At 36.9% G+C, this 13,771-nt stretch overlaps 2 protein-coding genes across 2 annotated transcripts; both read right to left on the bottom strand.

Moving 5' to 3' along the window:
• Positions 1–534: 534 nt before the first annotated feature.
• On the bottom strand, positions 535–1,023 carry LOC103414150 (uncharacterized). The gene has a single exon (XM_008352557.2). The coding sequence runs from the start codon at positions 1,021–1,023 to the stop codon at positions 535–537; it is 489 nt and encodes a 162-aa protein (XP_008350779.2).
• A 9,890-nt stretch (positions 1,024–10,913) lies between these two features.
• LOC139189929 (uncharacterized) lies at positions 10,914–12,482 on the bottom strand. Its single transcript, XM_070809202.1, has 4 exons — positions 12,279–12,482; positions 11,609–12,149; positions 11,375–11,500; positions 10,914–11,311 (listed from the first exon to the last, which is right to left on the bottom strand). Exons 1-4 carry the CDS (start codon positions 12,480–12,482, stop codon positions 10,914–10,916), a joined length of 1,269 nt encoding a protein of 422 aa, XP_070665303.1.
• Positions 12,483–13,771: the final 1,289 nt, after the last annotated feature.

The following is a 13,771-nucleotide window of genomic DNA, read 5'->3' as shown; positions in this document are numbered from 1 at the left end:
GCTAGCCGACATTCACCTCTCCCAAACCCTGCGTAAAGCGGGAGCCTTGTGCACTTGGTACGATCTTTTATTCATGTTTTACGTACAAGTTCTTCATTCTCGATCATGTAATTCTGAAAATCACAGCTATTTCAATAAATTCAATTTTCTATCTAATACCAAATTGCCGACTAACAAAGATCTTGAATTAACAACTGTGGCTGAAAACTATAACGGTAAGGTGAAATCTCGAATACCTACATTTTAAATGACAATAATTTCTTTTAGGAAGAACCGAAACTACCAACGATGATACAGCTTAAGCATTCAAACAAACTAGGAACCATAGTATTTAGAACAGAAACTGAAATTGCAAGCAATGATACAGGTAAAGTATTCGAACAAACTAGGAAGATAATCACTGGAATCACCAACACATCCCTTATTAATCAAGAGTTTAAGCAGAATCATAGACATAAATATGGAAACTGTCATTGGAGATCGAGATCCTCTAAGCAAACTGTAAAGCACCCTTGTATATTTTCACTCTACCAATTATTCTTGTTTGAAGGAGATAACCTTTCTGCTTCCAATACTTGATGTCTTTCTGATCCTCATCTTCGCGCGATTTATATAATCTGAAAACGTATCTTTCACGTTGTCTTCATTCTTTGTATCATATCCATCATCTGTTGATCCAGAGGCAATATTTTCCATACCAACATTGGATACAGCTCTGATCTTAATTTTTGTGCGACTAATGTAGTCGGAAAATGCATCATTGTCACCCATATTTTCTGTCCCATTTTCTTTTGTAAGTTGTGCCTCTACTTTTGGATTTTTCTTCTCAACTTCTGAACTAGCACTGGTGTGACTCAGCTCAACAAGAACCTTTGTTGGCGGAGGCATCTTTTCCTTGGTCTTGCTTTCCTCCTGTGCGGCTGAAACATGAGCCATTGCTGCCATTTTACAAATTGGGCAAGGAGAACTGAAGATTTTCATGCAGAAACACTTGGATTTTGAGCTATGCTGACTCTTTGCCATTGTTTTTCAAGAAATTGAAATGAACAAGCTTGTCGTAAGTTTAGAAGATGAAGTAATGAGAAATGTCCAGAGCATGCATATGTATATAAGCCCTTGTGATCCTTGCTCGAAGACTAAAGATATATGCAGAAATGGATGGGAAAACTTTGGCTGAAATAGTCAAATTCCTCTCAAAGGAGTACTTCATGATTTCTTCAAATGAAGTGATGTGTGGGATCATATTCCCAGATTTCTTTACCCCTAATTAATGAAGTGGAATCCAGCAAGCGCAGCCAATTACAAGTTCCAAATTCTCTAGGCATTATATTGAACAGAAGACACCAGCTTTGTTCTGAATAAAATCAACTTAAAGATTTAGATTTAACGTGCCGAGACGGAAATCGTACAGCCCATAAAGTGAAATCTTGAATAACAAACAGAAGGAACCACCATATTATTTGGAGGAGCACAGAAATTACAAGTAAATGATACAGTAATTAAGCATAAAAACAAACTAGGAAGATAATCACTACAATCACACACAGCCCTTACTAAGTTTTTCACATCAAGACTTTAAGCATAGCCACTATCATTATTTTATACAAACGTTAAATCTCCCTTGTTTAATTGCACTCTCCTTAATTACTCTCGTTTGAAGGAGAAGATCTTTCTACTTCCAATGCTTTATGTCTTTCTGATCCTCATCTTCGTACGATTTATATAATTGGAAAATGCATCTTTTGAATCGTCTTCTTTCTTTGTATCATATCCATCATCTCTTGATCTGGACGCAATCTTCTCCATTCCAACGTTGGACATAGCTTGGATCCTAAGTCTTGCACGATTAATGTAGTCAGAAAATGCATCATTGTAACCCAGACTTATTGTCCTACTTGCTTTCGTAATTTGTGGCACTAGTTTGGACTTTTGCTTCTTAACTTTTGAACTAGCCTTGGCATGACTGAGCTCAGCAAGAACCTTCGTTGGTGGAGTCATATTTGCTTTATTCACGTTTTTCTCCAGCTTTGAAGCATGAATTGGTGCTGCTGCTAATTTGCAAATGGGGCAGGGAGAACTGAAGATGTGCTTGCACAAACACTTGGAGTTTGAGCTATGCTGACTCTTGCCCATTTGGTTTTTAGGAGACGAAATAATTTGATAGCTTAATGAAGAATGGCAGGAGAAGTATTTTTCGCTGGCTTTAATGGAAAGATGAGAGACCTTGAGCTTATTTGTAAGATGGGTGGAGAAGTTAGGTATCTTGGGAACATATTGTTGCGATCCTTGCTCGAAAACTAAAAATATATGCAGAAATAATGAAGGGGAAACTTTGTCTAAAATATTAAAAAATTCTTCATCAAGGAGATCTATTTTATTTTTTTAAATGAATTAGTGATATATGGGATCGTATTCCCACTTGTTTTACCCCTAATTTCTTTAAGTGGAAGGGCACCCTATTACTACTGGTTTCCAAATTCTGTAGGCATTATTTGTAAACAAGCTAGAATATTTAGATGTTTTATCATCTGAATGGAATCCGGCAAAATCTGTAGCTTAGCTGGATTTATTTTATGTTCTTTCGTTCAATAAGCGTGCACAAAAATGGAGATGCATACGTAGTTCAAAGATGAATTTGTTTAAACACTAGCCCAGTTACAGTACATTTTCCTGAGGATGGTATTGGAGGAAATGTATATATGTTGCACCAAGCTGTAGCTTTTATTACACTGGGTTGGTTTTTGCAATCATAATCAAGTCTTTCCTTTTATCCAAAACTTATCATCTGATTCCTTCCTTTTTGAAGTTAATAAAAGTCATGACCACTTTTCGGAAGTCTTTAACTTCAGTTACATTTTCCCGCATCACATGATTTCTACGCATATTGAAGATCCCGAAGGGAATAAACAGACTAGTTCTTTCTTTTTCACGTCATTACTTTGAGTTTTTGTTTTTTTGTTTTTGTATGTTAGAAATTAAATTGAGCAAGCTTGTATGCTAAGTTTAGGAGATGAAGTAATGAGAAATCTCGAGAGCATGTTCTTGCGATCCTTGCTCGAAAACTGAAAAATATATACAGAAATGAAGGGAAAACCACTTTGGCTGAATAGTAAAAAATTACTCGTAAAGGAGCGATTTCTTCAATTGAAGTGGTGTATGGGAATCATATTCCCAGCTTCTTAGCCAGAAACTCTTCATAAAAGTAGGATCCAGCAAGCGCGTACAAACCAGAATATTATTTAGATGTTTTATTGCCTGAATGGAGTCAACCCTACATATGTAGCTTAGGTTGGATTTGTTTTATATTATCTCGGTCCCCAATTAGCGCGTACAAAAATAGAGATGCAGTGTTGGAAGTTCAAATCAAATACAGTGGCCGAAATTGGTGGAACACTTTTCCGAAATTGGTGTAATACTTTTTAGAAATTGTTGAAACACTTTTCAGAAAGTGGTGGAACAGTTTTTAGCTAGTATGTTGTTTTTTCAGGTTGTTCACCTACAACTACAAACATCATTGCTCCCTCTATCTGTCAGTCGAAAGGTGATTACAAGACAGCAGTGTGCTACCATGTGATAGCTGAACTGCTTTTAGGAAAGCTAACATGTTGTATTTGTTTATTAAAAGCACTTGAGTGGTTCATCACTTTTTGCATGTATAACTAAGCCTCTTGTAAGGCTTTAGGACATTACATCAGAATCCCATTTCCATTTCAGCTTGTAAGCAATTGAGTTTGTAAACTCTTATTAAATATATCAAAATGTTTTGCTTGTTTTCCGTGCAGTTTGTCCAACACAAAAGCTTGCTTCTTCATTTACTTCTTTATTTCCTTGTCCAATTGTATTGAGAGTGATAGTGAAATGTGTGATAAAGTTAGAAAAACTTATTACCCACATATTTTTGGTATTGAGTTAGTAATCTTTGAATACCAACATGCAGAAGCACTTCATGGTTGAGCTCTTTCCAAACATCTATCTTTGCTTAGCTAGCCATGCAAAGGAGTCTCGCCTTTTAAATTATAGCCTTTCGAAGAGGTAAAGAAACAGATGCCAATTGTCAAGGACTTGGCGAAAAATTACCTGTCTGAAGCTTGCTGCAATGCATATAAATCACTATTAAGAAGTATCTCTCCACTTCAGTGAAGAAATGCAGTCGCATTTTCCTGAATCATATGATTTATATGCATATTAAAGTTCCCTAATTAAGTGGGTAAACTGATGAGATCTTTTTACATTCTAACTCACCGTTACCTGCATTCACTAAGATTGCTAGAAAATAGTAGATTTATAATAGCACATGAGCTTTAGAAACATATGAAAAAAGAATGATTTAATATTATTGACTGAGAAATACGTACATGACAATTCAACAACATCACATAACTTGTTTATTCCGGGAGGTAAATATGAGAAAGAATTAAAGAGGGAGAACACAATCCATGAACATGATTGCAATCACCACCACACACATGTGGTTGTAGAATTTGAGTCTCCTATTTCTTAAAGGAGATGTTGTTTCTGCTTCCGATGCTGGATGTCTTTCTAATCTTAAACTTAGAGCGATTGACAAAATCCGTAAACATTTCATATCCATTATCGTCTTGCTTTGTTTCATAAACACCATCTGCTATGGATGCAACCTTCTCGAGACCAGCATTGGAGGTCGTAGCTCTGATCTTATATTTTGTGCGGTTAATGTAGTCAGAAAATGCATCATTGTCTTCCATTCTCATCTCTACCTCGTGCACTTGTGCCGTTCTAGTCTGCGCAGCTTCAGCTCCAGACACATCGGTTAGTTTGACCTGGATATTATTCGAATAGCGAGTATGATCATGGCTCGGAAGTGAAGTGTTTGGAGCAGTAGAGGCGGGAAATTCGAATTGCTTGCGGCGTGCTTGCTGTTTTGCTTGACTATTTCCCATTGATATATGTAAGAAATTCGAAAAACTGAGCAAGTTTTGGAAATATGAGTGACGGAACTACAGAGAAATAACCGATTAGTGCGGGAAAAGATGTGGTGACTAAAGACAATTTCCAAGGTTAAGTTGTAATTGAAAGCTAGAGAGGTCGATATTTATAGTCTGCATGAATGAAAGTTTAAGGAGAAAGTTCCTTGTGTGGAAAGTAATTGATTTTTCTGCAGAATTGAAGGGAGAAGTTTGGCTTAGATTCCTAATGAAGGAAGAACTTTCTCAATATTTTTTTCTAAAGAATGTGATGTTTCGAAAATATTCCCACGTTATTTCGGCTCCAATTTTCTAAGGTTTTGAAATTAAATCCTGCTTTAAACACAACTAATTAATACAGCACTAAGCCACTAGCAAAGTAGCAATTGAAAAGGATTATGTAATTAATATCTTGGCCAGCTATTTATTAAAATTATATCAAAGCTTAATTAATTAATTAATTTCCAAAAGCAATGAAAAGTTGATGCAGGAAAGATAGAGAATCTTGGATGGTAGTTGAAAAATGAAACTTTGGCACATGGAGAAACCCTCGCTCTTCCAAATTGGCGACCTTGGATATTAATAATCCATTGTTTAATAGTTCAAAATCTTAAACAAGCAGGATGGATTTCTGGTGGGAAACAACCAAACGATTCAATGTATTCATCTGCTAAATCACACAAAGAAAATTGTGGTGATGTTCAAGATGACGGAAGTCCTATGGCTATGTTATATGATCCCTGCTATTATTTTATTTTATTGGATTTTTCTTTTTTTCCAATTTGAATTTAATAAAAAAATACTTATGGGTTATTTTATTAATAGCATGGTTTATTACATGTTGGCTAAATTACACTCTATCTTTTCAGGTTTGGGGTCTATTGCAACCTTATACAACATCTTTAAAATATTTCACTCTCACACATCATGTACTGTTTTATTTCAATATAATACATCCATTAGGTTTTCCATCCAATCCTCCATTAAAAGTTGACATGACAGTAGACATCATGCTGCCACGTTAGCTTTTAATGGAGGATTGGATGAAAATCTAATGGAGGTATTATATTGAAATAAAATTGTAGTTGATGTATGGCATTGAATGCGTTTTGAAGATGTTGTATACAGTTATAGACCCTAAACCTGAGGTTGTAAAGTGTAAGTTGCCCTTACATTTTTATCAAAATCAGCGAGTCCTTCTAATCAGTTTAGCAAAGTTCTGCATATATGCATTATTGTAATTTAGGAAAATTTCAACAAAAAAAAAATATTAGGAAAACTAACTTATTTTATAGTTTTTGTGGTATTTTTGCATCACTAAACTTTTTAAAATTCATTCAATACATTACGAGGAATGCTAGCTATCTTCTCATCTTGCCTTTTCCTTTGTACCTTCCCCACTCATTATGTCATGTGAGCCTTGTTGGCTTAAGTCACCCTTTTTAGACTCAATATATGATAAAATTCATATTTTAACATAACCTTGCAAATACTCGACATCGTATTTCAACATAAAACATATCTTAATGTGATTTTCCAGATGCATTTTTTTGTTCCTTTTCTTCCATGCTAGAATGCTTCATGCTAAAACTGTAACGGTTTCTCCTGAACGCATCAACTGGAAAACAATGTGCCAAGCTACTAATAATAGCATGTCCATTAAATTCGCTGTTCTCAACAAACAATATCTACTAAATGAGTAAATTCTGTGATCTAGAACGCATGGAAAATTGTGAAAGGGAAAAAGACATTTTAACTTTATTCTACAGAGAAGATTTTCTTTCTAGAAAGATGTTTTCTTAGTAACCGTATGCCAATCATCGTGTCATTACTAAGGAAATTTTACAGTAGCAGTCTTAAGATGGAAGGGATTTTTCAGTATGACCGTCACATGAGGTGGTACACCATGTGTCTTTATATAAATGGTGGGATATGTGTGTTAAAATGTTAATAACTTAAAAATTAAAAACTTTCACCGCTTACATAAAAACACGTGATGTACCATCTGTATTCCCATCACAACTAAAAATTTCTCCTAAGATGGAACCTACAGACTATCATCTCAGAGAACAATTGTCACCCTCTCATGGATGGATCTCCTCATCTCTGTCCTATGATTTATAGGCGTATGTATTAAAGATCCCTAATTACGTGGGTAAACTGATGGGATATTTTTTCATTCTAACATCATCGTTACCTGCATTCGCTAAGATTGCTCGAAAATAGCATATTTATAATGGGCTCTAGAAACACATGAAAGAAGAATGATTTAATATTATTGACTGAGAAATACATACACGTTATATTATCAACAACATCATATAACCTGTGTATCCAGGACGTAAATATGAGAAAGAATTAAAGAGGGAGAACATAATCCATGAACATGCCGGCAATCACCACCACTCATGTGGTTGCAGAATTTGGGTCTCCTACTTCTTAAAGGAGATGTTGTTTCTGCTCCCGATGCTGGATGTCTTTCTAATCTTAAACTTAGAGCGATTGACAAAATCCGTAAACATTTCATATTCATTATCTTCTTGCTTTGTTTCACAAACACCATTTGCTATGGATGCAACCTTCTCGAGACCAACATTGGAGGTCGTAGGTCTGATCTTAAATTTCGTGCGATTAATGTAGTCAGAAAATGCATCATTGCCTTCCATTCTCATCTCCCCCTTGTGCACTCGTGCAGTTCCAGTCTGCACAGCTTCATCTCCAGACACATTAGTTAGTTTGACCTGGATACTATTCGAATAGCGAGTATGATCATGGCTCAGAAGTGAAGTGTTTGGAGAATGAGAGGCCGGAAATTCGTAATGCTTGCGGCGTTCTTGCTGTTTTGCTTGACTATTTCCCATTGATATTTGTAAGAAATTCGAAAACGGAGCAAGTTTTGGAAAATGAGTTCACAGAAAAACAACAGATTAGTGAGGGAAAAGATGTGGTGATATTGATTTTCAAAGTATGTTTTGTATTTTCATCATAATATCATTACAATTGTACAACAATATATAAGGAGATTGACCTCTTGATTTACACCACAAAGGTGGCTTAGGGAAGACAACCGACCAAATGGTTTAGGGAAGACAAGCTCCTTGAATTAAGGAGTTGACACAAAGTTGATTGACACAAAGTTGACACAAGGTTGATTGACACAAAGTTGATTGACACAAAGTTGTGATTGACACAAAATTGCTTCCAATACGCCCCCTCAAGCTAGATCCAGGAGGTTTATGGATCCAAGCTTGGACAGAAGTCGCTGAAACTGATGAGAAGCCAAAGGCTTTGTGAAGATGTCGGCCAGTTGGTCGAAGCTTCTTGTATAGTGTGTCTGAATCACCTGCGACTGCACCTGTTCTCGAACGTAATGGCAGTCAACTTCAATGTGTTTCGTCCACTCATGAAACACTGGGTTTGATGCTATACGCATGGCTGCCTGATTGTCACAAAATAAGGACATAGGAAGAGTTGTAGGAACACCTAAATCGCACAAAAGCCCCTTGAGCCAGATCAACTCACACGCAGTTGAAGCCATGGCACGATACTCAGCTTCGGCACTTAACCTGGCTATAACAGTTTGCTTTTTACTTTTCCATGTGACCAAGTTTCCACCGACAAAAGTACAGTAGCCAGTTGTGGACTTGCGATCGATGGCATTCCCCGCCCAATCAACATCACAATATCCCATGATTTGTGTGTTGTCATTCTTCTACATAAGGATTCCACGACCCACCGATCATTTTAAGTAGCGTAAGATCCTTTTAACAAGGGTCAAATGCTCAAGAGTCGGGGAGTGCATGAATTGGCTCACAAGACTTACATAATATGTGATGTCGGGTCTAGTGATTGTTAGGTAGATTAACTTACCCACCAATCGCTGATAATGGCTGATATCCGTGAGTGGCGTGGCCTTCAAGCTAGGTTTATGCTTGCTGTCGAGAGGAGTAATGGCCGGTTTAGCATCGCTCATGTTGGCTTCCTTGAGCAAATCCAAGACATACTTTCTTTGGTTAAGAAACAGCCCCTTGTGCGAGGTTACCACTTCTATACCAAGGAAGTACTTCAATATCCCAAGGTCTTTAATTGCAAACCTTTGTTTGAGGGACTGTTTGAGGTTGAGGATCTCGTCAGCATTATCACCCGTAATTATCAGATCATCAACATAGATCAGCACAACCAATTTGCCCACAGCTTATGTGCGAACAAATAGTGATGAATCGGCATTGCTGCTTATGAAACCAACACTAGTGAGAACTGAGCTTAGTTTGGCATACAATGCTCGTGGAGATTGTTTCAGGCCATAAATGGATTTGTGCAATTTGCACACCAAATTCGGTTCATTGCTTTGAGGATGCCCTGGTGGCAATTTCATATAGACCTCTTCTTTGAGATCTCCGTGCAAGAATGCATTCTTCACATCCATTTGGTACATGGACCACCCTTTGTTTACTGCCACGGACAATAGCACTCTCACGGTGTTCATTTTGGCAACAGGTGCAAACGTTTCTTTGTAATCCACCTCGTATGTTTGAGTGAATCCCTGAGCTACCAATCTTGCTTTATGTCTTTCAATTGATCCATCTGACTTGAATTTGAGTTTATAAATCCATTTGCAACCCACAACTTTCTTGCCTATGGGAAGTTTGGTGATACTCCAGGTGTTGTGTTGATCTAGAGCTTTAAGTTCTTCTTGCATTGCTTCCTTCCAAACCTCTTGGTTGTTGGCCTCATGGAAAATATGAGGCTCCTTGTAACTTGATATGGTGTTTAGGAATGCAGCATGGGCTGGTGTCACTCTCTTGTACGACACATATTGGGAGATGGGATGTGTGGGTTTGTAGATGACAAAGTCTTGAAGTCTTGTGGGAGTTTTCCTAACACGCATTGGATTGCGTCGAGGAGCAGGAAGAGTTGTCTCACACTCGTTCACATTTTGGACCGTATTGTGAGGGTCATCTTAATTATCACCATCTTCATGCCGTGTACCATTAGAGTGAGACCCTTCATTGCTACTTTCATTGAGATATGCATCAATGTTGACATGACTGGGATCTTGTTGTTGAGGAGCCTCAAGTTCGATTCTTGGTAGTGAGAACATATCCAAGATGTCATCCGCTTGACTTGTGATTTCATGTGACTTGCTGAAAAAAGGATTAGTTTCATGGAATCGAACATCTTTGGACACAATCAATCTTCTTAGTTGAGGATTATAACACTTATATCCCTTTTGTGTAGATGAATAACCAAGAAAATTATATTTAACAACTCTAGGATCCAATTTATCTCGGTGATGAGATTGAATATGCACAAAACAGATGCAGCCAAAAACTCGAAGGTGTAAGAGATCAATTTTACTTCCTTTCATGACCTCTAGGGGAGACTTGAAATCCAAGACTCGACTGGGTAATCTATTGATGATATAAGCAAATGCCATAACCCCTTGGGACCAAAATTTCTTTGGTATATTCATTTGTAGCATTAGTGCTCTTGTTTTTTCAAGTAAGTCACGGTTTTTGCGTTCGGCTACACCATTTGGTTGAGGTGTGCCAACACAACTTGTTTGATGCATGATGCCATGAGTGCTTAAATATTGTTTCATGATATGGGACATATATTTGGTGCCATTGTCAGACCTTAATGTTTGAATTTGAGAGGAGAAATGGTTTTTAACAAGGTTATGAAAGTCCTTAAATACTTCCATAACTTCATTCTTAGACTTTAGAAGATACAACCATGTGACTCGAGAGAAATCATCAACAAAGATCACAAAATACTTATAACCATCAAAAGATTCACTAGTTGGTCCCCATACATTTGAATGAACTAGTTCAAAACACTTACTAGCCCTGGACAAGGAAGAGTTAAAAGATAATCTAGTGGCCTTAGACAAGTGGCATGTTTCACATGAAATAGCATCATTCCCTAAGTTTGGAAATAAAGTTGACAAAATGGGTGGAGAAGGGTGAGCTAAACGTTGATGCCACAATTGATTATCTTGAATGGGATTGAACTTGGCTTGGAACCCTCTGGGATTGCTTTTGATATGTAATAGAGACCTTCTAAATAAAACCCTTCACCAATCGTCTTCTTGGTGGCACAGTCCTGAAAGATGACATTGTGAGGAGAAAATATAGCTAAGCAATTCAAGGTATTTGTAATCTTTCCCACAGATAGAAGTTGAAATGGGAAGGAAGGTACATACAAAGCCATTGATTCAATTTCATCTGACATTATTTTTATTTTTTCCTTTCCTAAAACCTTTACACTCTCACCATTTGCAATTGAAACTTGGGAAGGATTAGTGAATTTTTCAAACTTTTGAGACTTAGACACATGGTTAGTCATATGATTTGTGGCACCCGAATCTAAAACCCAAAAATCATGCAACAAATTTATTTTAAGAGTAGTTTTAAAGGCTTTCATGATACCTTGCATGTTCTCTTGGGGTACGGGTTTCGTGTCTGCCAAGAAACCCGCAAACTTGCCAAGCAATGCCGTCGTGTTCCCTTCTGCTATGTTGTCTGCACGGTCAATTCCAGCCCCTCCTTTCTTGCCTTAAAGGTAAAACATAAACTCATTCATGAGTTCAGCTGGATTCGCTGTGAAGTTCTTGAATTTATCAGAGTTAGAGGCAGACGCATGATTTGCGCGGTGTGTAGTACGATTCACCCTTTGTAAACCCTTGTTGTCCTTCATGAAGTCAGGCTTTAATTCTGGGTGTAAAATCCAGCATGTGTCTTTAACATGACCTATATTGTTGCAGTGTTGACACTTCAAGTTTAGATGCTTTCCTTTGTACTTTCTCTTGTTGGTTAAATAGGCCCTAGCCTCAGGTACACTGGCCATTATACCCATGATTTTAACTTTCCTCCTTACTTTTTCACGTTGGATTGTTGCACATACACTGGTGAAGGAAGGAAGTTCATTGTTCATGAGTATGTGACATTGTAGATCTTCATACGTTGAATCGAGACTGGATAAGAGTTGAAATATCTTGTCTTCTTCTGCTCTCTTTCGTAGCAGTGCTGCGTCGGTTGTATGAGGGCGATAAATTTCCAACTCATTCCACATGCTTTTCATGCTTCCTAGGAGTTGCACAAACAGCTTGCCGTTTTGTTGCAGATCGGAGATGTCCTTCTTTAATTGGAAAACCCTTGCAACATTGTTCTGGCTGCCATACATTTCCTTGACCGCCTCCCATAGCTGGTATGAAGATTCAGAGTAACTAAATATTTAAGCTAATTTCCGTTCCATGGAATTCAAGAGCCATGACATAACTAGATGATCCTTGCTAAGCCAGGATTCATAGGTTGGTGAGGAAGCATCAGGTACTTTGATGCTTCCATTTATGAACACTAACTTGGATCTTCCACCTAGAGCCAGAGACACTGCTCTCGACCAAGGCAAGTAATTAAACTCATTCAACACAACTAAGCTTAATCTTTGATTTGGGTTGACATCCACCTCATGCACAGTCATGGAGGAAATCACATGTGAACTTTCAACTTCTGATCCTAACGAATTGTCTTCAGTCATTTTGAAGATTGAACACCCTCAGATAGTAGTAGAGCAGAGGCAGGTTAGATTTCCTGCTCTGATACCATGTTGATTTTCAAAGTATGTTTTGTATTTTCATCATAATATCATTACAATTGTACAACAATATATAAGGAGATTGACCCCTTGATTTACACCACAAAGGTGGCTTAGGGAAGACAACCGACCAAATGGTTTAGGGAAGACAAGCTCCTTGAATTAAGGAGTTGACACAAAGTTGATTGACACAAAGTTGACGCAAAGTTGATTGACACAAAGTTGTGATTGACACAAAGTTGATTGACACAAAGTTGTGATTGACACAAAGTTGCTTCCAATAGGTGACTAGAGACAATTTCTAAGGTTAAGTTGTAATTGAAGCTAGAGTGGTCGATATTTATAGTCTGCATGAATGAGAATTTAAGGAGAAAATTCCTTGTGTGGAAATTAGTAATTGATTTTTCTGCATAAATAAAGGGAGAAGTTTGGTTTAGATTCCTAATGAAGGAAGAACTTCTTTCTCATTATTTTTTTTCTTTCTAAAGGATGAGATGTTTGGAAAATATTCTCACGATATTTCAGCTCCAATTGTCCTTGGTTTTGAAATTAAAATCCTGCTTTAAACACAACTTATATACACAGCACTAAACAACTAGCATTTGAAGGGATTATGCTATATATTAACATTATATCAAAGCATAATTAATTAATTAGCTTCCAAAAGCAACGAAAAGTTTAGGTAAAAAGCATAGAGAATATAGTATGGTAAGAATGAAACTTTGGCACATACAGAAACCCTAGCTCTTCCAAATTGGCGACCTTTAAAAATAATTATGAATATGCTAATATAATAAGGGAAATTTTATTTGAACCCATGTAACCTCTTTCCACACCCAATTTACTCTCTTCACCCATATTGTTTTTTATTGAAGAATTAATCTCTCTTTAAACCCAAATTTATTACCTAAACTACCCTATCAAACCCAATTCAAAATGTTAAGTTATCTTTACACCCATTTCCTTTATAAAATAACATCTGTAATTGAATTGTTTTTATTTTTTATTTTTAAAAAGGTGTCCTTGCCCCACCCCCTCTTCCCACTAGCATTTCCATGACTACTTTTTTTTTTTCTTTCTGCTACCAAAGCCAGATATTTGCCTTTTTTCTTTCTACTAATGTGCATAAGCAACAAATCAAACAATTCATCCCCTTCTATTTATCAACAAGTAAGGAAGTTTATAATCTAAGAACATTAGTAAGAAGTTTTTCTTAGAATTTTCCAATTGCA

This window comes from Malus domestica, chromosome 12 (assembly GCF_042453785.1).
Source record: "Malus domestica chromosome 12, GDT2T_hap1".
Classification (NCBI taxonomy): domain Eukaryota; kingdom Viridiplantae; phylum Streptophyta; class Magnoliopsida; order Rosales; family Rosaceae; genus Malus; species Malus domestica.
This window is presented reverse-complemented; position numbering and strand designations above follow the sequence as displayed.